The sequence below is a fragment of the Panthera uncia genome, chromosome E1 (assembly GCF_023721935.1).
Source record: "Panthera uncia isolate 11264 chromosome E1, Puncia_PCG_1.0, whole genome shotgun sequence".
NCBI classification, from domain to species: Eukaryota; Metazoa; Chordata; class Mammalia; order Carnivora; family Felidae; genus Panthera; species Panthera uncia.
Genome location: NC_064814.1, coordinates 35,139,036 through 35,159,481, shown reverse-complemented (window position 1 = coordinate 35,159,481; position 20,446 = coordinate 35,139,036). Strand labels below are relative to the sequence as shown.

General features: G+C 51.0%; 1 protein-coding gene across 1 annotated transcript; it reads right to left on the bottom strand.

The window, feature by feature from the left end:
* Positions 1-1,554: 1,554 nt before the first annotated feature.
* Positions 1,555-20,171, bottom strand: MRM1 (mitochondrial rRNA methyltransferase 1). The gene is given in 10 exon segments (XM_049635337.1): positions 1,555-1,829; positions 2,153-2,266; positions 5,708-5,892; positions 8,094-8,223; positions 15,616-15,701; positions 16,300-16,375; positions 16,808-16,927; positions 17,029-17,161; positions 18,857-18,950; positions 19,168-20,171. Coding segments are annotated over 10 exon segments (1,776 nt in total). The 5' UTR covers positions 19,731-20,171.
* Positions 20,172-20,446: the final 275 nt, after the last annotated feature.

Sequence of the window (20,446 nt, the reverse complement as noted above, 5' to 3'; positions counted from 1 at the left end):
GTCATGATCTCACGGTTTGTGAGTTCGAGCCCCAAATTGGGCTCCACGTCGACAGCATGGAGCCTGCTTGGGATTCTCTCTCTCTCCCTCTCTCTGCCCCTCTCCCACTCACTCTCTCTCCCTCTCGAAATAAATAAATAGACTTCAAAAAATAAGAATAAGTTAAAATTAAAAAACAAAACATATTGTCTCCCAGAGCCCTGGTCTTCTCCTCTGTAAAGTGGTATTGAAGTTCGTGACTTGCACAGCCGTTGTAGGGATTGAGGAGAGGACATGTGTGAAAGCACTTGTAAAGGCTATACCACACAGCAGGCCCACAGTAAGTAGAATTTATTATTGTAATAGCTTGGGAGGCCCAGTGGGTGCTCAAAGCCCCATGGAAGGAAGACAGAAGAGTCATATTAACTCAACTGTACAACTTCAACAAAGACGTAGGGGCAAGAAGGCAGAAAGCAAGATGGGGAAGATGGGAGGTGGTTAAAATCAGCAAAAATTAAAACCCAGCCAGGATCTCCATCAACAACTTATTTAAGAGTAAGGCATCCCACAGGCCAGGGGTAATTGGGTGGGGGAAGCCTCTCTTTCTCCCCGGGGTGGGGATGGGGAACAGGCCAAGCAGGGTGGGGGATGAGGGGGCGAACAGCCTCTTTATTAACACAATTATTTTATTTGCCGAAAGGTAATCATCCTAAGTGAGGTCAAGGCGGCTGGCACGGGAAGGCTCTGCAGGCGGCTGGCCCTCGTTGCCATAGCAACGGAGCCAGATCACTTCTAGCAGCTGCAAGGGCTGGAGGTTCCTGAGAAAGGAGCCCTCCCCACCCCATCTCTCTTCTTCCCCCAGAGAAAGGCTGAAGGCGACCTGTGGGTATTGCATTCCTCCTCTCAGCTCCAAGTGACAGACCAAGAGTCCCTGGGGGAACGTCCAGCCCAGGTTCACAGGGAGCCCATCCTAGGGGAGAGGGGTCTCTGTGTCCATCATCTCATTTCACCCCATAATACCCTGCAAAGAAGAGAGTAAGCATCACCTGACAATTTTACAGAAAGCTGTGGCTCAGAGGAGCTAGTGATCTATCCACGTACACACAGCCCCTAGGATTTAGAGGCTGGAGTCTGAAGCCTAAGGCACCATTTCCAGTTGCCTCAGAAGCAGGGGCTGTGACAGGACAAGGAGGGATTAGACCAGAGTCTTGATTGATCAGAAAAACTGGGTCAGAGGAAAAGTTGCTAACTTAGAAGTCAGGGAAGCCCAGGTTTGAGTCCCAACTCCCCTCTTACAAGCCACTTCACCCTCAGCAAATTTGCTCTGAGCCTTGGTTTATCCAATGCATTCTGCACTTGTGACTTGCCAGTCTCTGCAAACGTAAGTAATGACCAATTCATATTTCCTCATCTGTAAAATGGGCCAACTAAGCCTTGCCCCAGAGACTCAGGACGTCAGTGGTGACTGGTAAACTTGCTTCAGTGTACAAACGTTAAGAAGCTTGTTCTCTAATTTTCGCCCAAATCTTAGAGTGTGTTAGCTGTGCATAGAAGGGAACAAAATACTCCCTGACCTCAAATCTTCCGGCCCTGAAGTTCAGGAGACAGCACAGGCGAGGCAGGCCCATTGTGGATGCAGCCTATACTGGGGTCCATTTTGCTTGTGCCCGCAGCACCTATCGTCCTCTGGTGGAGGAGTCTGACAGCCACAGGGACAACCGTGCAAGCCTCAGGAAATTCAGATTTGGGGGAGGGGAGGGATAGAAGGAAGAAGAGAGGCAGCGGGGAGGGAGCCCCATTTACTGAGGGCCTGCTCAGCTCCTCGCCCTTTTCTGGAGATCCTGGTAACCCTGGGGACAAGTGCCCTGAAGTAATTATCCCTGTTCCACAAGAAGGAAATCAAGACTTGACATGGTTAGGAACAGCCCAGGACCCCTAAGGCGGGGACACATGCCCAGGGGCGTCTGACTTCAAAACTCTTCAGATCACAAGCAGGAAGAGAAACGGAGGTCTCAAGGAAGCAATGGCTCCTTCTCCCAGGAGTAAGACCACTCTGGCCCAGATACTAGAGGGAGGCATTCTGGAGGCCCCTGTCCTCCTCCTGCACCTTCTCCCAGCTATCTTCTCCACCAGCCATATCAGGGTCCCAGTCTCCTATGACACACACACTCACGCTCACGCTTGGAGAGTTCTGGCATACTGAAGACATCCACAAAGAAGCCGTTCATCCAACTTCCCATTTTAGATTCACTCACCTCCTCTGAGGCTGCCAGTTGGAGTTCCCATCCTGTGCCAGACAACATTGAGCAAAGGCAGGAGATGAAAGGGGGACTGTTCAGCATGCATATGGCCCTGGGGGACCCCAGGTGGGGGACCTGACAGGAGAACTTCTGAGGGAAAGGTGGGCAATGGAGAAGAGAGTTCTTGAGGGGTGACTCCCGACTAGTCACACAGAGACCAGGGAAGTTTCTGGGTCATGAGGCAGAGAGACTCAGAGACAAGATGAGAGACAGAGAGAGGAAGGGGATGGCTTTAGCTTCACAGCTGGCCCTGGCAGCAATGCCCAGGGTACTGGCCACACTCCAGCTAGATAACAGCTCCAGCACAGGCCTAAGCTTTAGTCAGTGGATCTAAGGCTTGGCCACAATCAGCAGTAAGGAAGATTAGCAGAGACCTGGCAGGGAAAGAGGAGGTGGGTGTTTGGCCAAGGAACAGTTGTATGGGTCTCTCTTGAGTCGGAGTCAGGGGCTTTCATTGACCCTTCCCATGAGGTGTAGAGTAAAAGACAGAGGTGGGAGTCAGGCTGAGCCATGTCAACAGGGAGGGAAGAAATATGACCCACTGAAGCCCAGCTAGACCCCAAAACTCAGCCCCAACCCTCTTTCCCCCAATCCCAACAAGTCTCAAGTAAGACCCCAGGATGCCTGGTCAGGGGCATGCCACTCAAGGTGTCCATGCCATCCTTAGTTGGAGAAGGGGGTCTCAGCATAGGAGCTCTGGTGACCTTATTCTCCCCCTTTAGGCCAGGCTGTACAGAGGGAAGGACCGAATGGGTCACATCCCCAATCCCCAAGAGCTCTGGAGAGAGAGTGGAAAGTAGGAGGCGACAAATAGTATCAGCTGCCCAGCATAACTTATTAGCATCCAGGCGAGATTAATCAAGCCCAGAAACCTCGAGCAGACCCCTAATTAGTTGCTGCTGATAACTATATTTGTCATGCTCTCCAATTATTCCACTGTAAATTTCAGAGTTTAATTGCACCTTGTTCTTCATTGAAGTGTCACTGTTTGCACACGCTCCCCTAATTCTTTAGCAAATTTGACAAAATTCAGCATTAAATATAGATTATCTTTAGATTTCCATAATTAACACAACCAAACTGTCTCAGGCCTAAATATTTCTCCCAGTGCCATAAATCTGGCCTGTCCCCAGAACCCAGAGTGCTGCTCCCAGCTCCCTGGAGGAGGCCTCTGGGAGAACATGCATTCACAGTCATGAACTTGACATGTCTTGCATAGGGTTGGGGTATGGTTAGTGGGTGAGGCTTCACTGAGGAAGCATAACCAGGGAACCATTCCACCCCCAAATTTATAGGAGGCCCCATTGAGGCTGCTCCTTGGGGTAGCTCAGCCGTGTCCTAGGGTTTAGAAGGCCAGTCCAGCACCATGGCTGACCTCTAGGCCCTGGAAGGTGGGCTAGAGGCAAGTGGCCCGGCCTATAGCCAAGCTGAAAGTCACTTCACCCCCCAAAAGCCAAAGGGCCCTGTTCATGACTTTTTTCCCCATTAAGGCTGGCCTTGATGTTTGACTTTATGCTAGGAACATGACCCGGGCAGACAGGAATGCCTTCTATGTCACAAAGCCTCCCTGGCACCCTCACTGCCCATCTTCTCTCCTAACCTACTCTCTCCAGACTCACCAGGTGAATATATGGCCATTTGACTTAAACATGCCCACCTGGGACTCTTAGGTCAGATTGGAGGAGAGAAAGAATTCGTGCCCGCCTCCAACATTAGGTTGGGAATCTTTCCCACCAGCCCCCAAACCCCAAACCTAATACTGCAACAAAGTCAGCAAGGTGCCCCATTTTCCAAGATGACAAAGGGACAGCAGGGGTGAATGCGAGAGGGCAGAGAAGCCTGTGTCCCCTCCTCCTCCAGAGCCCTACCTAGTCCTTGACCCCTAGGAAGAGAACCATATCTTGGGTTTATCCCAAGTCAAGTCCCTTCTTCAGGCTGGCTGTTTCATGGGCAGCACAGCATTCAGAGTTCAACTGCAAGCCAAGACCTCCACTCCACACTGCATTCATGCAGATACACACACACACTTATAGACACACACACAGATATAGAAATAGACACAGGTGCACAGAGACACAGTGCTGACACCCACAGACACACATGCAGACACAAAATCACACACCAACACACAGGGACAGACATACACATGCAGAAACACATACCCCTCTGCCTAAGATGGGGGTAACCAGGCAGAGAAATAAATCAGTGACATATTCAGGGTCTTGCCACGCTGAAGGGCCAGAGTGGGCTGGAGGCTCCAGCAGACAGTATCTACAACCTCTCACACTCCCTATTGCCTGCCAGCCCAATGCTTCTCAGTTTCCCTGAGGAAGATATGGTGGTAGTTGAGGGGTTGAAGATGGGAACCGACAGTAATACTGAGAAGCCTCGAAGTGTACTCACAGCAAATTTGGAGGAAAATCAATGGCCTTTAATGAGATTTGATTTTTCTCCATGATGGGCTGGGCTGGGGGTAATGTGGGGGAAATTTCTGGGTGCAACGTGGGAGATGAGTCAGGTCACAGAATGCAGGGCAGGCTGGGAAAGACTGCACAACCAGAGTGAGGAAGCTCCAGGCCTAGTAGCCACAGGGACAGGCAGAGACAGAGGACCAACAGACAGGATATCAGACTGCCAGCCAGCACTTCCCACAAGGCCCAGAGAGGGCCCCTGGTCCAGCTCAGGTATCTGTCATGGCTGAGCTGGGTTCCGGATCCAGGAGTCTGGATTTCCCTGCCCTCAAAAGGAATGAGGGGCTGGCCAGGGCCAAGAACAGTGGGAAGTGGTCACCAGAGGGTAGGGAATATATAGCCCATTCAGGGTTATTGGTTTTGGAGGGTGCTGAGAGGCAATTATGAGTGCTTAAATGCGATCACTGGAGTTCACTGAGGATGTGTCAGGCTCCAGCCACCTGTTATTGTCATTCTGCAAAAAACCCTATAAGAGAGGTGGCAGCCCCTTGCTCAGATGAGGATGAGGATCAGAGAAGTCAAAGAGACTGCCCAAATTCATCCAGCCAGTGAGTGCCTCAGGCAGTACCTGAATCAAGGTCTACCAGGCTCTTAAGTCCTTGTTTCATCCATTTGGCTCACAAGCAGCCCCTCATAGGTGATGAAGGAGCCACATCTTCATCTCTCTTATCTTCCAGCCCAGGGGTCCAAGATCCTTGGGCCATCTGGGGTCAGAGCTTGGGTTTAGGCTCCAGTATGACAAGAACACAGGGAATCTCCTCCACACATAGATCCCAATACAAGACTTCCCCAGGCACAGAGGATGGTACACTTGTCAGCTGCCATCCTGCCCACCCCACCCCACTTCACTGGCAAGCTTTGAGCTCCCCCTCCTTCCTTGCTGAATTCTATAAGAGATCAGAGGCCATCAACCCAACCTTAACGTCCTCTACCTGAAGTTCCTGTGCAACATCCTACCTGAATGGTCATCTGAGTGCTTATATTCCTCCAGTGACAGGGACCTCACTACCTCCAAAGTACCCCATTCAGCCTCTGGAATTCTGTTAGCTTGAGCTGCTGTCTCCCTGAACTTCCCACTGGTTCCAGCCCTGCCCTCTGGGTCACTGCCTGCCCAATTTGACCTAAAGGTGTTGGCAGAATTCCTGACAGTGGAGAGAAGTAGTTAAAAACAATAATTTTGGATGGACTCAGTGATGGTTTCTTGGGTATGATAGCAAAAGCACAGGCAACAAAAGAAAAAATAGATAAATAGGACTAAATCAAAATTTAAAACTTCTGTACATCAGAGGACACAATCAACAGAGTGATAAGGTAATCTACAGAATAGGAGAAAATATTTGCAAATCATCATCTGATGAGGGGTTAATATCCAAAAAATATAAAGAATTCCTACAACCCAACAACAAACAACAGCAACAACAAATAACCTAATTAAAAATTGGGCAAAGGACATGAATAAACATTTCAGCAAGGATGATATACACTTGGCCAATAAGCATAGGAAAATATGCTCAGCATCATCAGTCATTAAGGAAATTAAACCAGTAATGAGATATCACCTCACACCCATTAGGATGACTACTATCAAAAAACAAAACAAAACAAAACAAAATAACAAGTGTTGGTGAGGATGTGAAGAAGTTGGAACCCTTGGGCACTGTTGCTGGCAGGGTAAAATGGTTACAGATGCTATGGAAAACAGTATGTAGGTTCCTCAAAAAAATAAAGATAGAACTACCATATGATCCAGCAATCCCACTTTTAGGTATATATTCAAAAGAACTGAAAACAGGATCTCAAAGAGATATGTGTACGTCCATGTTCATTGCAGCATTTTTCACCATAGGCAAGACATGGAAGCAACCCAAGTGTCAGTCAACCAATAAATGGATAAACAAAATGTGGAGCCTGCTTCAGATTCTGTGTGTCCCCCCGACTCTGCCCTTTCCTTTCTTGCACTCTCTGTTTCTCAAAAATAAATATTAAAATAAAAAAGGTCACATACATAGATACATAGAAAATACAGTGATGGTTGTCAGGGGCTGGGGCAAGAGGAGCAGGGAGTTCTTATTTAATGGGTACAGAGTTTTGGTTCAGTTTCAGATGGAAAAGATCTGCAGGTCTATTGTACTACAATGTGAGTAAACTTAACTACTGAATTATACACTTAAAAATGGTTAAGACGGTGGGGCGCCTGGGTGGCGCAGTCGGTTAAGCGTCCGACTTCAGCCAGGTCATGATCTCGCGGTCCGTGAGTTCGGGCCCCGCGTCAGGCTCTGGGCTGATGGCTCGGAGCCTGGAGCCTGTTTCCGATTCTGTGTCTCCCTCTCTCTCTGCCCCTCCCCCGTTCATGCTCTGTCTCTCTCTGTCCCAAAAAAAAAAAAAAATGGTTAAGACGGTAACCAGGAAAGAAGGAAAAAGCAATGGTTTTGGAGTCAGACAGAACTGGATTTGAGTCCCAGCTCTGCTATTTCCTTCATGACCTGGGGCAAGTTGCCAAATGTCTCTGAGTCTCATAGTTCTCAACTCAACCACAGAATCCAACCTGTGAGCATTTATCTCATTGGCCAAGCAGTGAATGGCCTGGGATATTGGTGTGAAACTCCACACATGGAGTTTCAGAAGCAGCAGAACCATGTTCTGGAAGCTACCGTTGGTGGAAGCTGCTCAGGCCTCTCAGACTGGAGTTGGGACAACTGTCATCCCCGGACTGACTGTCCACTCCAAGCCCTATAGGGCCCCTGCCCTCATTCTCTCTCCTACCCATTTTCTCCTGCTCTCCTTATCCCTCACCCCACTCCAGGCACACCATACCCCCAGCCTAGAGCATATGAAGCATGGCCCCCGACAGGGGGTCTTTGCATTTATTTGGTGTTTCTACTACTCAGAATGCTCTCAAATGGCTTGCTCCTTCACTCTCCTCAGGTCTTTACTTAAAAGGTCACCTTTTCAAGGAGGCCCCTCCCTCACTACACCATTTAAAACAGCACCTTCTCCCAACCACTGCACTTCCATACCCTTTTCCCTCTGCTCTATTTCTTGCATAACACATTACATAATTTTACTTATTGATTTTTGACTTGCTTACTGCTAACATCCCCAGCTGGCACATAGTAGGTGCTCAGTAAATCTTGTTAAGTGACAGCATGAGCCAAGCCTTGGCCTTCTGTCCTCAGAGACCTTCTGTCCCATCCTCTACCCCCATCCTAGTGGCAGGGTCTGCAGCTTTAAGGACTCCCATCCCAGGTCCTGGCAGGGGAGGGGGAGCCCCACTTCCCCTGCAGCCCCAGGCTCCCCAACTGCCACTCCGCCCAGCCTGGGCACCAATCCTGTCCATCAATACCGGCCTCCAGCAGCCACACTTGGACGCCCACTCCAATCGATAACCAGCGGCTGCCATCGATCAGCCCCCAGGGTATCAGGAGCCAAGGGAGAGGAGAGGAGAGGGGCAGAAAGGGTATAGAGACAGAGCCCTAGAAAGGGAGCGGCAACAGGGAGCCCCCAGTGACAGGCAGACATGACAGAGATCATCAAAAAACAGGCAGAGCTGAGAGAGGGGAGGCACCAGACCCCAAGCTAGGAAAGCAAGGAGACAGACACAGAAGGAAGCCCCGAGAAAGAAGGAAGAGGCAGGCTGGGAAGAGTTCTTGAAGGCCTACCATGTGCCGTGAGCACCTTTTTTCAGGCCCCAGCACAACCCTGGGAGAAAGATTACTGGTGCCATTTTACAGAAAGGAAATGAAGCTCAGAGGTTAAGAAACTGGACCAAGGCCTGAGCCTTGGTTTGGGAGCAGGTCCAGGACTTAAACCTAAATCTGGGTGTCTCTGGGAGTCCAGGCTCTTTACTGCACCCCACAGTAGCTCGAGCTGTGTATTCTGACCTCCAACCTGGGCATACCACCCACAGCCACGTGGCAAGCTGAAGGACATGGTCCCCACCCCCCTCTGCAGGATGCCCCACTTAGAGATTGTCAGGATGGTTCAGGAGAAGTGGAGTGGAGAGAGGGGCTAGGGGTATTACATGGGGGAGGGTTTAGTGCTGTGGGGGTGGGGGGAGGGTGGCTGTGTGCAGATTTGGCTTCCTCAACTGAAGGCCTCCTAGCTGATGCTTGAGCTGGAAGGTCTCTCCTTCTAAGCTCAGCTCCCCACCTACCATCCCCCACCCCCTACAAACCCTTCTGATTGTCACAGCATGACCTTAGGTAAGTTACTTAACCTTTCTGGGCCCCAGTTTCCTATCTATAAACGAAAGGTAATAATAGTGCCTACCCCAAAGCATCATGAGGACTAAATGAGACAAGGCACATAAAACCGTTAGCACATGGTAAGTACATAATAAATGTTAGTATCATCATCATCATCATCATCACCCATCACCCTGCTGTGCACATGGCTTCAGGGTCCCATACCCACTGCAGTGAGACTGTTCTAAGTATGTGTGTTGGTATCAGGGCTCTGATTCAAACAAGATCCTGCTCCTTGCTGTGCCTGACCCCCAGCTAGTCCCCCCATCTATGGGAAGGGCATCTGTGCAGGGCCTGGATACAGATGGGTCTCAGCAGGGTCGAGGGCTGAAGGGTTCTACAGAGCATCCCCTCACTCTCGATTAGCTCTTTTGTTGCAGAGAATCAAGAGCAGCTGTGGCTAGGGAATCATTTGTGTCTTGTCTTCTCCAAAAGTGGAAGGGGAGGGCCAGCTGGAATTGAGCTATTTGCCTCCAACCTACAATAGAGAAAAGGAGGGAGAGGCAGTGAGTCTCCAACCTCAGGACCCATTTATGTGCTTATGTGTGATTTTTAAATACCCAGTATGTGCCTGGCCCTGGGCTGAGACCTGGGAATATAAAAGGAGTGAAGCCAACTCCTGCCTTGATTATGTAAAAGACAGGAGTGGGGATTCCTAGAGGTGGGAGGGGCTTTCATGTCTGCTCCACAGAGGCCTGTGGGGGCTTGGGGGTTACTTGTAAGAAGGGACAAAGCCCACTGTCTTGCCGCCTCCCTTATATGCAGACTTGTGCCTTGGTTTCTTCTTTCTAGAGGAAACTGCTCAGCCAACTGACATTTTTTTTGAGACTACAGATCAACCACAAAAGGTGACACTTCTCATGGAGTCTCTCTTCTGACACCCACAAACCTCAGCAAAAGAGCTGGGAGCCTGAAGGGAAGAGGAAGTACAGAGGTGGCAGGAGAAAGCAGGGCCAGCCAAGTTCAGCCAGCTGCAGGGTTGGGGCAGGGGGCAGCTGGGCCCAGCCCCTCCTTCCTGGCCCACAGCTGGTGAAGGGTCTCCTCTGAAATGGAATATTGTGACAGAGAGGGCATAGTATTTCCATCAGAATCCTTCTTGGAGTGTCTGGAGAGGAACATTGTTTAGAAGCAGCCTTCCCAGAGCCCAAGATAGTAATCTCCTGGTCCTAATTCATTGCCCAGCCCCACTCCTTTTTCCCAGTCTGGGGAAGAAACTGGGACAATTAACTGGAGCTTCTTTAAACATGGCTCTGCTCCCCCACCCACCCCGGTTGGCTAAACAGGGCTCTGCGATTTAAAAATATAATTCAGAGATTAGTTGTTGTGCCTGCAAATAACAATGGCTGCATTATTGAGAATTTACAATTTTCTGAGCCCTGTGCTACCCTGCTATAGGTATGGTGTCCCTGTTTTTACAGAAGCAACTGAATGTCCTGGAAAATAAGCGATTTTCCTTAGGTCATCCAGCTGGGAAAAGGTGAACCAGGATTAGAACCCAAGCTGGTGCTGCTCACATCAAGTCACAGATTTGAAAGGAAGAAGTGTCCAGATTGGGATGCAGTGGGGCTGGGTGACTAGAATTTACTGATGAGAGGTTGATGGGGAGGAAAAAGAAAGAGGCAGTCCCAGGTACTATGTCTCCTGACCAGGCCTCCAGGACCCTGAGGGGAGGGGATAGTGACAGCCTCCTGGCCAGTGGCCACCTCTCTGCCACATAAAACCTTCTCTATGTGCATCTGATTCCAGACCTAGGAATGGGGCACATTGAGCTCTGGCTGAGTAGGGGGTAGTGAGAACTTTCTGGAGCACCTCCCCCAGGAGGATGAGCTGAAGACCACCAGGGAGGTGTTAATGAAACAGGGAAGCTGTGAACAGACCCAGGAGTGATTCCAATCTGACACTTCCACCCTAACCCCCCACCAGTAATGAGCTGGGACCTGCCCTTCTCCCCAGAGAGGAGGGTGAGGGGAGAAGAGGAAGTCCCTGGGCATCTTTGTAGCTTCAGATGCTTCTGTTCATTTTCATCATCATCATCATCTTCCCTACAATAAAAAGCTTGTATTATTAAGCACCTACTATGTCCCGTGCACTATGCCAAGTCCATTTCCTAAATCCAGTAATGAATCATCACAAACTATGTTTGTAGTAGTAGTACCTACTATCCTTATCTCCATTTTGTAGGTGACAAAACTGAGGCTCAATTGGATTAAGTGACTGGCCTGAGGTAGAGCCAACATTTGGAGGCAGGGCCTTCTTGACTCAGAAGTCTGCATTCTTAATATTTTTGCTACTGTGCTTTTTGGCGTGGGCCCGCAAGAGTCCTCAGCGGGAAGGTGGGCGGAGTGGGAATGTTCCTCTGTCTGTCCATGCAGAGAGACATGTACATGTAGCCCCAGAGCTGGAGCCGGTGTGGTGAATAAAGGCAGCGGGCCCACCCATGTACCCAGAGGTTCCAGAACGGGGAAAAAAGAGGGAAGAACAGGAGCCTAGCCCTACCACCAAACCTCATGGTCTCCCTGTGTGCTCTCTGGGTCTTCTTTCCATGGGTGCAATGAGAGTTGGGCCAGTGACTCCAAGGAGGGACTCCAGCTCTGCCCCCTGCATGGGAAAGGGGAGGGAGAGGAGCACAGCCCTGAAAGAGTATGTGTGTTTACGGAGGGGTGTGTGTTAGGAAGAGCCCTGCCTCCAGGTCCTAGAGGGAGGGGCTGAGCAACTCTGTGAGTGGAGTCCCATGTTTGTAAACATCATTAATCAGGGATTAGCAGATGGGCATGCTAATTGCACCTGTGGAAGCCGGAGACCTCAAGGTTGATTACATTTACAAACTGTGGGGATCCCTGGCGCCTGGCCCTGCAAGAGTGATGGGGGAGGGTCTAGTTTAGGACCTCAGCCTCGGGAAAGGAGCTGGCAATTTCCCCTCCTGCCAAAACCCAACCAAACAAACAAATTTCCAGTCCTGCAAGGGGCTGGGGTGCTGGCCACAATTCAGCTGTTCTGGAATACCAACCTTCTGAGACCCTTTCCCTCTTGGCTGGGGAGGCCTGACAAAGGAGGATCTTGCCAATGTCATTCCAATCCCCTCCCCTCTCCAACCCCCTCCAGCTGCTCTCAGGAGTACATCTCCTTGTGTATTGCAGCTGAAATATGTCTTAGAGTCTATGGGGAAATTGAGGCCAGGGTGGCAGGACAGCGGAGCCCATGCAGCTCAGGTGCTGCAAAAACAGCTGCCATGCTCCTCCAGGATTGGGCTGAGGGCTTTACATGAGTGAGCTCATTTAATCTGCACTCTGATCCTCTGAAGTGGAGGCTGTTGGAAAAGTTAAGGGATATGTCCATATTTACACTACCAGCAAATCAGAATTGGAACTCAAAGCAAGAGCTACTTAACAGTCAGTCTCACATTCTTAAATGTGGCTCTTCAGGGTCATCCTTACCCTGCCCTGCAGAGGATGGACCTCCACCTTGCCTCTGTCTTCATACCCACAGCCACAGCTGCCCCAGCTCCTGTGTATTTAACCATACTTGCTGAGCAGCCTGTATGCATCAGGCCACCACAAAGAAATTCAGACCTCATCCTTTGCCTTAGGGTCTCAGGTGCTTCGTTTTGGAAATGCCTGGTTTGCACGACCTAACTACATACCTGTGTGCATGGCAGGTAATTACGGCCTCAATACCTTTTAGTTCAAGTGAGCCTGCCTTCCCAGAGGCCAGCTGGCTTGCTGCCCATGGGATGAAGCAGGGAGGAGCCCCTGTGCCTGGCTTTTAGCACCGAGAGTGGCCCTCTAGATGGCTCGGACTACTGGGACCCAGAAAACTGAACAACATGCCCAAAGCAAGTTAGATAAGGTTCCAGACATGACATAGGAGTCCATGGGCAGGAAAGCAGGCTCTGAACCCCGAGTACCCCGAACCCCAACTTCTAGGTTCCATGATGGGTTTGTTCCCAGAGAGCAGAGCTCGATTCTCTACTGCCACATGGAGGGAACACCAGGACATCTCAGTTCATTTCCATCAAGTCTATTAGTTGGGATTCTCCAGAGAAACAGAACCAACAGGTGATATATATATATCTGTATACTTATCTATATACACACATATAATGCTTATTTATTATGAGGACTTGGCTCATGTGGTTATGAATCTGGCAAGTCCAGGTTCTGCAGAGAACAGCAAGCTGGAGACCTTGGAGAGCCAATGACGCAGTTCCCATCTAAAGGCCAGCAGGCTTGAGGCCAGAAAAAGCCCATGTTTCAGTTCCAAAAGGCAGGAAGAATTCTTAGGGGAGAAGCTTTTTTTTTTTTTTTTTTTTTTTCCTCCCTCTATTCAGGTCTTCAACTGATTGGATGAGGTCCACCCACAATGGAAAGGGCACTTTGGCTTACTCAGTCTACAAATTTAGATGTCAATCTCATACAAAAACACCCTCACAGAAACACTGAGAATAAGGTTTGACCAACTATCTGGGCATTCTGTGGCCCAGGCAACTTGATACATAAACTGAGCCATTATATCCATGTCTGTACTATCATGTGCTAGTCCTGGGGTGCACAGTGCCTAGGATTACAGAATGCTTTTTACTGATACTCTCTCATTTTGTTTTTACAAATCTTTGTTGGGGAGGGGTTGGCTGGAGCAGGTACTGAAGGCACTATCCCCATTTTATAGATGAGGAGGCTGAGAAGCCATCCAGGTAAGAAGCCAATAGAGTCAGGGCTCGAGCCACCATCTTCTGAACCTAGGGACAGATGAAAGGCCAACTGGCCCAAACTTTTAGGCATGCACTCAAAAGGACAGGTATGAATGATTTGGAAGCAGTTTCTTGGACATGAGAAGGTGGCTTGAAGACCAGTGATTCTCAGATCTGGCAGCATACTAGCATCAACCGGGGAGCTCTAAAAAACATGGGACCTGGCTCCTGCCACAGAGATTCTGATCTAATCATTCTGATGCCTCTGGGCAGCTGGAATATTAAAGCTGTCCCTCTCCGCACCACCACACATACCCCCAACCCCACCTAAGGTGTAGCCAAGGTTCAAAACCACATTAGGATCTTGGCTAAGAGTGCAGCATAGATAGGGGAGGCAGTGTGATATGCCCAAGGCTGACACATGCCAGGGTCAGAATCTGTGTGGCAGTTGGGGACAGACAGCTCAAGGGTACCAATGTGGTAGAGATCTCTATGGAGTTTTATGAAAAGGTTCTTCTTCGGGGCGCCTGGGTGGCTTGGTCGGTGAAGCGTCCAACTTCGGCTCAGGTCATGATCTCACGGTCCGTGGGTTCGAGCCCCGCATCGGGCTGTGTGCTGACAGCTCAGAGCCTGGAGCCTGTTTCAGATTCTGTGTCTCCCTCTCTCTCTGCTCCTCCCCTGTTCATGCTCTGTCTCTCTCTGTCTCAAAAAATAAATAAACGTTAAAAAAAAAATTAAAAAAAAAAAAAAGGTTCTTCTTCTTTCTTGAGAGGAAAAACTTTGACTTTAAAGCAATCTTAGGCCCTTTTATTTTATTATTTATTTATTATGAGAGGGAGTGAGCAAGTGGGGGGACAGGCAGAAAGACAGGGAGAGAGTATCCCAAGCAGGCACCGCATTGTCAGCACAGAGCCTGATGTGGGGCTCAATCTCACGAACCATGAGATCATGACCTGAGCAGAAGTCAAGAGTCAGATGCTTAACCAACCGAGCCACCAAGGCGCCCGTGCAATCTTGGGCCCTTTTAAAACAAATTCAAATGTCTTTTTAAACGGGAATCCCAAGATAATTTCATTCCAAAGAGAAAAGAGTGGTACCTCTTACTGAGCACTACCGTGTGGAAGGCACTGAGCTCATGTTGCCCTCTCTATCCTCCCACAACTTGGGAAGGTAGGGTGATCCCCCTTCACCAATGAGGAGACTGAGGCTCGGGTGGGAAAGGAACTTGTTCAAGGTGACAGAGCAATTAGGACTTTAACTTAGGTTGCTGTCCTCCAGGATCCATACTCCAGAACAGTGGTTCTCAACGAGGGCGATTGTGTCCTCCAGGGGACATGTGGCAATGACTGGAGACATTTTTGGTTGCCACACTGGGGGGGCAGGGGGTGCTCCTGGCATCTAGTGGGTAGAAGCCAGGGATGTTGTTGAACATCCTATGAGGCACAGGACAAGCCATCCAACAAAGAGTTATCTGGCCCAGAATGTCAATACTGCTGAGGTCCTGGAGCCCCTACTCCAGTGGTTCTCAGCCTGGGGTACACATTAGACTCATTTGGGGGCAGGAGGGGGGGGGGCTTTCAAATTCCTGATACCCAGGTTGCCCCCTGACCAATTACATCAGATTCTCTGGGGGTGGGTCCCCAGTGTGAGTTGTTTTTAAAAGATTGCCAGGTGGTTCCAATGGGTAGCCAAGACTGCTCTAAACTACTTAATACCGGGGGCTTCTGCTCCATTTGTGGGACCCTGTGGGAGGAGCACCAAATCCATGTGGGTTGTACAATAAACAGCAACACTGTCCCCACCACTCCACAGAACCAAAGGCCAGGGCTCTGGTTCATTGGTTCCTTTCTCAGAGGTGCACTGACTGATGAGTCACTGGTGAGGAGGTCTGGAAGGCCAGTGAGGTGAGAGGTGTTTGTTAATCTTTCCCTTGCCTCTCTGGGGGCCACAGCCAGGAATCTCCAGAGGTGGCTGCAAAAACTTCCAGAAGAGACTACGGATCAAAGAGCAAGGCTGCCATCTAGTGGAAGAATGGGACAGAATGGCCCAGGTGACATTTTATTGGATCCTCACAAAGAGCCCTGTGAGGGACAGCAGGATGAAGCCTCGTGCTCAAGATCCCCACTGGGGCAGGCAGGGTTGGAGCCTGGATTTGTACCCGTCTAGTCCACAAGAGGAACGAGGCCTTCCTCTACATTCTCACACTGGTTCAAGAGGAATAGGACACCTGGACTAGGCTGCCCAATTCCCTTTGTATGTCTTGACTTCCAGGCAGGGCCCAGGAGGAAAGAGACCCTCTATCCCAGCACAATCTTGGAGACTAACAAGCTGCCACTTCCAACCGCAAGTCCAAAATCAAAACAGGAAACTGAACTTTCCTTTGGTCTCCATCGCAGAGCTTCCTGCCCTACAAGATAGTGCCTAGTAAACAGGGGCCTGGGTGCACTCTCAGGCAAGAGACTCCAGTACATTCGATCATGTGGATGTGTGTGCCCTCTAGCACACACACCTCAGACAGTCCAAGTCAGCCCCCATTATGCCTCTCTTGTTCTGGTTCTGAGGACAGTCCTGGGTGCTGAGCCACTCTGGGCCCTGCTGATGTGGCTGAGGTTCCTTGCGGGTCTTAGAGAAGTTGCTCTCTCTTCTCTGCAGAGAAACCCTTCCTCTGGCTGCAAATGGAGTGAAGAAGAATTCCTGCACCAACAGACAAAAGGACAAAAGGGGAAGAGAGAGGATGGAGAAGAGGAAGGACCACGTGTCAGCACTCCCTCTTCTCATCCTCAAAGGATGCATTTGGGGCACCTGGGTGGCTCAGTTGGTTGAGCATCTGACTTCAACTCAGGTCATGATCTCATGTCTCATGAGTTCAAGCCCCACATCAGGCTCTAAGCTGACAGCCTGGAGCCTGCTTCAGATTCTGTGTCTCCCTCTCTCTCTGCCCCTCCCCTGCTCACATTCTGTCTCTGTCTCAAAGACAAACATAAAACAATTTTTTTAAAAAAGATGCATTTTCCCCATCTGGCACATAAAGTGACTGAGGCACAGAAAGACAGGGAAAATTGTTGAGTGTAAAACACCTACACATGTGTGGTCAGAGGGCAAGAAGTCAGGCAACAGTAGACTCACCTGCAGCCACGGAGACATTCAAGGAGTCAAGTCCAGAGGGCAGCTGCCGGCCAGGCAGGATTGTAAGGAGAAGCTGGCAGGAGGCCTGTACCTCCTTGGACAGACCAGAGCCCTCATTACCTGCAGGGCATAGAGGCAGAGGGTTAAGGATGCCCCAGTTAGACACATGGGCACTCTGGACATGCACATCTGAACAAGGAAAAGTGGGGACATCTACCTACCCAGCACTAGGACAGTAGGCCGGTCCCAGAGGAACTCCAAGCAGCTAGTGACAGGGATCTCAGAGAACGAGGAAATCTCAGGCCCCAGGCAGCCCACTGTGCCAGCTACGAGCCAGCCCTCCCGGGCTCTGGCCTGAAAGGAGGAAGAAGAAATCAAGTTCTAGGTCACGAAACCTTCATTCAAGCCCCAGCTGAGGAGCTGGTCTTGCGCATATAGTCATTCCCTTGCTGATCCATTCAATTCATCAACAGTTATTAAGCCTCTAGAATGGGCAGGCTCTGTTCTAAGTGATGGGGACAGGGCAGAGAACAAAATGGGCCCAAATCCCAGCTACCCAGTGGAAGGGTGATCAGGGAAGGCCTCACTGAGGCAATACTGGAGTGGAGACCTGAACGAGATGAAGGAGTACCAAGCATACATCTGGGGGCAGAATAATCTAGGCAGAAATGAGTTAAGTGCAAACGCTGAGGCTGGCACTTATGTGACACATGGGAGGAACAGTGGAGTGGCAAGGTGGTGGCGGGTGGGGAGGGAGGACGAGAGAGAGGGAGACAGGAGAGGGAACAAAGAGCCACATAAGGTAGGACCTCAAAGGCCACTAGAAGGACTTTGGCTTTTGCTCTCTGAGAGAGATGTGAAGGCTTTGAAAGGTTCTGAGCAGAGAAGTAACATGTTTCAACAGAATCACTCTGCCTGCTGGGTTGAGAGCCAATAGCAAGAGATGGGACATTCCCACAATAATGCAGGCAAGAGATGATGGAAGCCTGCGCCAGAGTGGGAGCTGCAGAGATGGGGAGGATTGGTGGGAATACAAAAATACCTTCATGGTAAAACCAAAAGAATTTGTGGATAGGGTGGGCCATGGCAAGCAGGAAGAATCAAGGCCACCACAGCACTGGGCCTAAATAAAGGGATGCGGTTGCCATCGATCGAGCTGGGCAAAGTCTACAGAAGGAAGTGCTTGGCTTTGAAAATGTGAAGTTTGAAATGCCCCTCAGACCACAAAAGAAGCTGTTGAGTAAGCAACTTGATAATATGAATCTGGGGTTGAGAAGTCAGATCCAGGCTAGCATATACATTTGGGAGGCAGCCAAGCATAGGTGGTATTTAATGCCCTGAGACTGGATGAAACCAAGAAATGAACACATACAGAACAGAGATCCAAGGACTGGGCCTGGGAGACCTAGGGGGGCAGATGGTCATGGGAGCAGTCAAATGCAAGGCAAGACTGCCCCCTTGTGTCCATCAATAAAAGCACAACTGAAGACAGAAACTTGGACCAGGAAAGGGGTTTCTTTACTTAGGTTTACCCCTTCCTGGATATCAAAGTTGTTGTTGGTGGTGGTGGTGGTTTGTTTGGGTTTTGGTTTTCTGTAGGGTTGGGGGGCGGGGTGGGCGGGAGAAAGGCATAAGTGAACCTGTCTTTCTTCAAAGAGCCTTTCAGGCTGTGCCCCCACTCAGAATGCATGACTCCTGCCAACCAGCTTCTCACAGTCCATCACACCATTTACTGAAAACCTACTTAGTAGGCAGCGAGGATCTGAGGTATACTAGCCTCCAAGGCAAAGAGGTAGTACAGTAAAGGGAATGAAGGAGTACAGTAAAGGGAATGAAGCTAGGAAGTCTTTAACTTCAGATTCTGCCCTACTTATGGTTTTGAAAATTCCAGAATCCTTCCCTTCCAAAAGGGATTTAGAAGGACGTAGGAAACGATGCCAACATTCCCCTTTCTCTCCCCTTCTTTCATCAACTGCTGGATGAGCGCCCTTGGAGAGACTGAGTTTGTCTCGTTTCTTCTCTACCCACCGTCCGCCTCCCCGCCATTACCTGTAAAAAACTGGCCAGGTCATCAGTGGAGAACAGGTCCATCACCTCCATAGCACCCGCGCTGGCCTTGCTGACTACTGGGGTGAGTGGGCAGCTGCAAATTTCCCCATGCCCTGCATTAAACTGGGTAATCTCAAACCCGGTGCTTTGCCCTAGCCAACCCCCACCTCCCCGCCCCGCCTCCCTGGCCCTGGCCCCCAAGGGTTAAGGGTGAGAATTCTGACGATGGGACGAGGGATCAAGGGTCAAGGTGCTTAGAAACTCGGCTGTGCCCCAAAGTGGGGCACATGGGGATTAAGGGATGTCCATGCCTGTTTCTCCCGCTGGTGATGACTTTATCCACTCCGAGAAAATGAGCAGAACGCAGCACACCCCCAAGGTTCCGGGGATCCTGGAGCCCTTCGAGGACGAGCCACAGCTGCCGGGGGTCGTCGCCTGGCCTCGCCTCCCCGACCTCAGTCCAAGGCCGAGGCTGAAGCGGGCTCACCTCCATGCAGACGCCCTGGTGGACCTGGTAGCGGCACAGGGCGTCCAGCTTCTGCCGTCTGGGCCGCAGAACTGGTATGTTACGCGCCTCTGCCGCCCGGAGCAGCTCGGCCCGCTCCCCTTGCAACCCTGATCTGCCGGCCTGGAGCAGAAGCCTGGCCACGCGGCGACGAGCAGCTCGCAGAGCCAGGAGACAAGGGGACAGGCCAAACAGACGCTCCAGTCCCTCCGCAGATCGCGGGGTCGGCGCCAGGTCATCCAGTAGCAGGCGGCTCAGCTCCTCCCCGCCGGGCCGCTCCCCACGCCTCGCCGCTTGAGAGGAATGACGCGCGAGCAGGCGACCCGAAAACCGCGAGGTCGCGCCCCTGACGGCCCAGAGCAGTGCCATGGTCGATGCCCCCTGCTACGTCATCAGGATTGGTCACTCCCGCCGCGGCCCGCTCCGGGTCCCCAACATTGGCAAAGGAGACCCGATGGCCGTCTCTACCTCGCCCCCTCAGAGTACGAATAGCCTGGATTCTCGACTTAGACTACCCACAACCAGGTAGCCTAACCAAGGCCGCCCCTCCCCGGCTCCCACGTGGGCTACTCTGCTTCCGGGTTCGGGCGGCCTGCCCCCTGCCCGCTGACGCACTGCGCATGCCCGACCGCCCCGCGGTGCCCACAGCGCCTCCTGCAGGACTAGCTGAGCCGCAGCCTTCTCTGTACTGCGACCTGCTGGGCTGCCCCCTACTACCGGCATCATTCTGTGCCTTTCGAGGTCCCAGAAGGCTGGAGGGCCACATTCACCCAGACACCGGCAAAAGCCACTTGAAAAGGGATGTGTTCCAACCAGGTCAGTCGTGGTGATTCCCCCCCCCCCCCCCCCCGACATCCAGTCCACCACCAGGTGCTGGGGATTTTCCTCAGAAGCTTCTGCATCCAGCCCCTCCTCTGCACCTCCACTGCCTTGTCAAACCCTCAGCATCAGTCAACAGGACGCCAGCAGTAACTTCCTGTCCCGTGGCAGCTGATTCTCCAAGTGACAGCTCTGTGCCTCTCCTGCACCTGCTGACAAGCCAACTGATGTCCTTGGCCCATAGGTAATCACCAGACTCTTTGCCC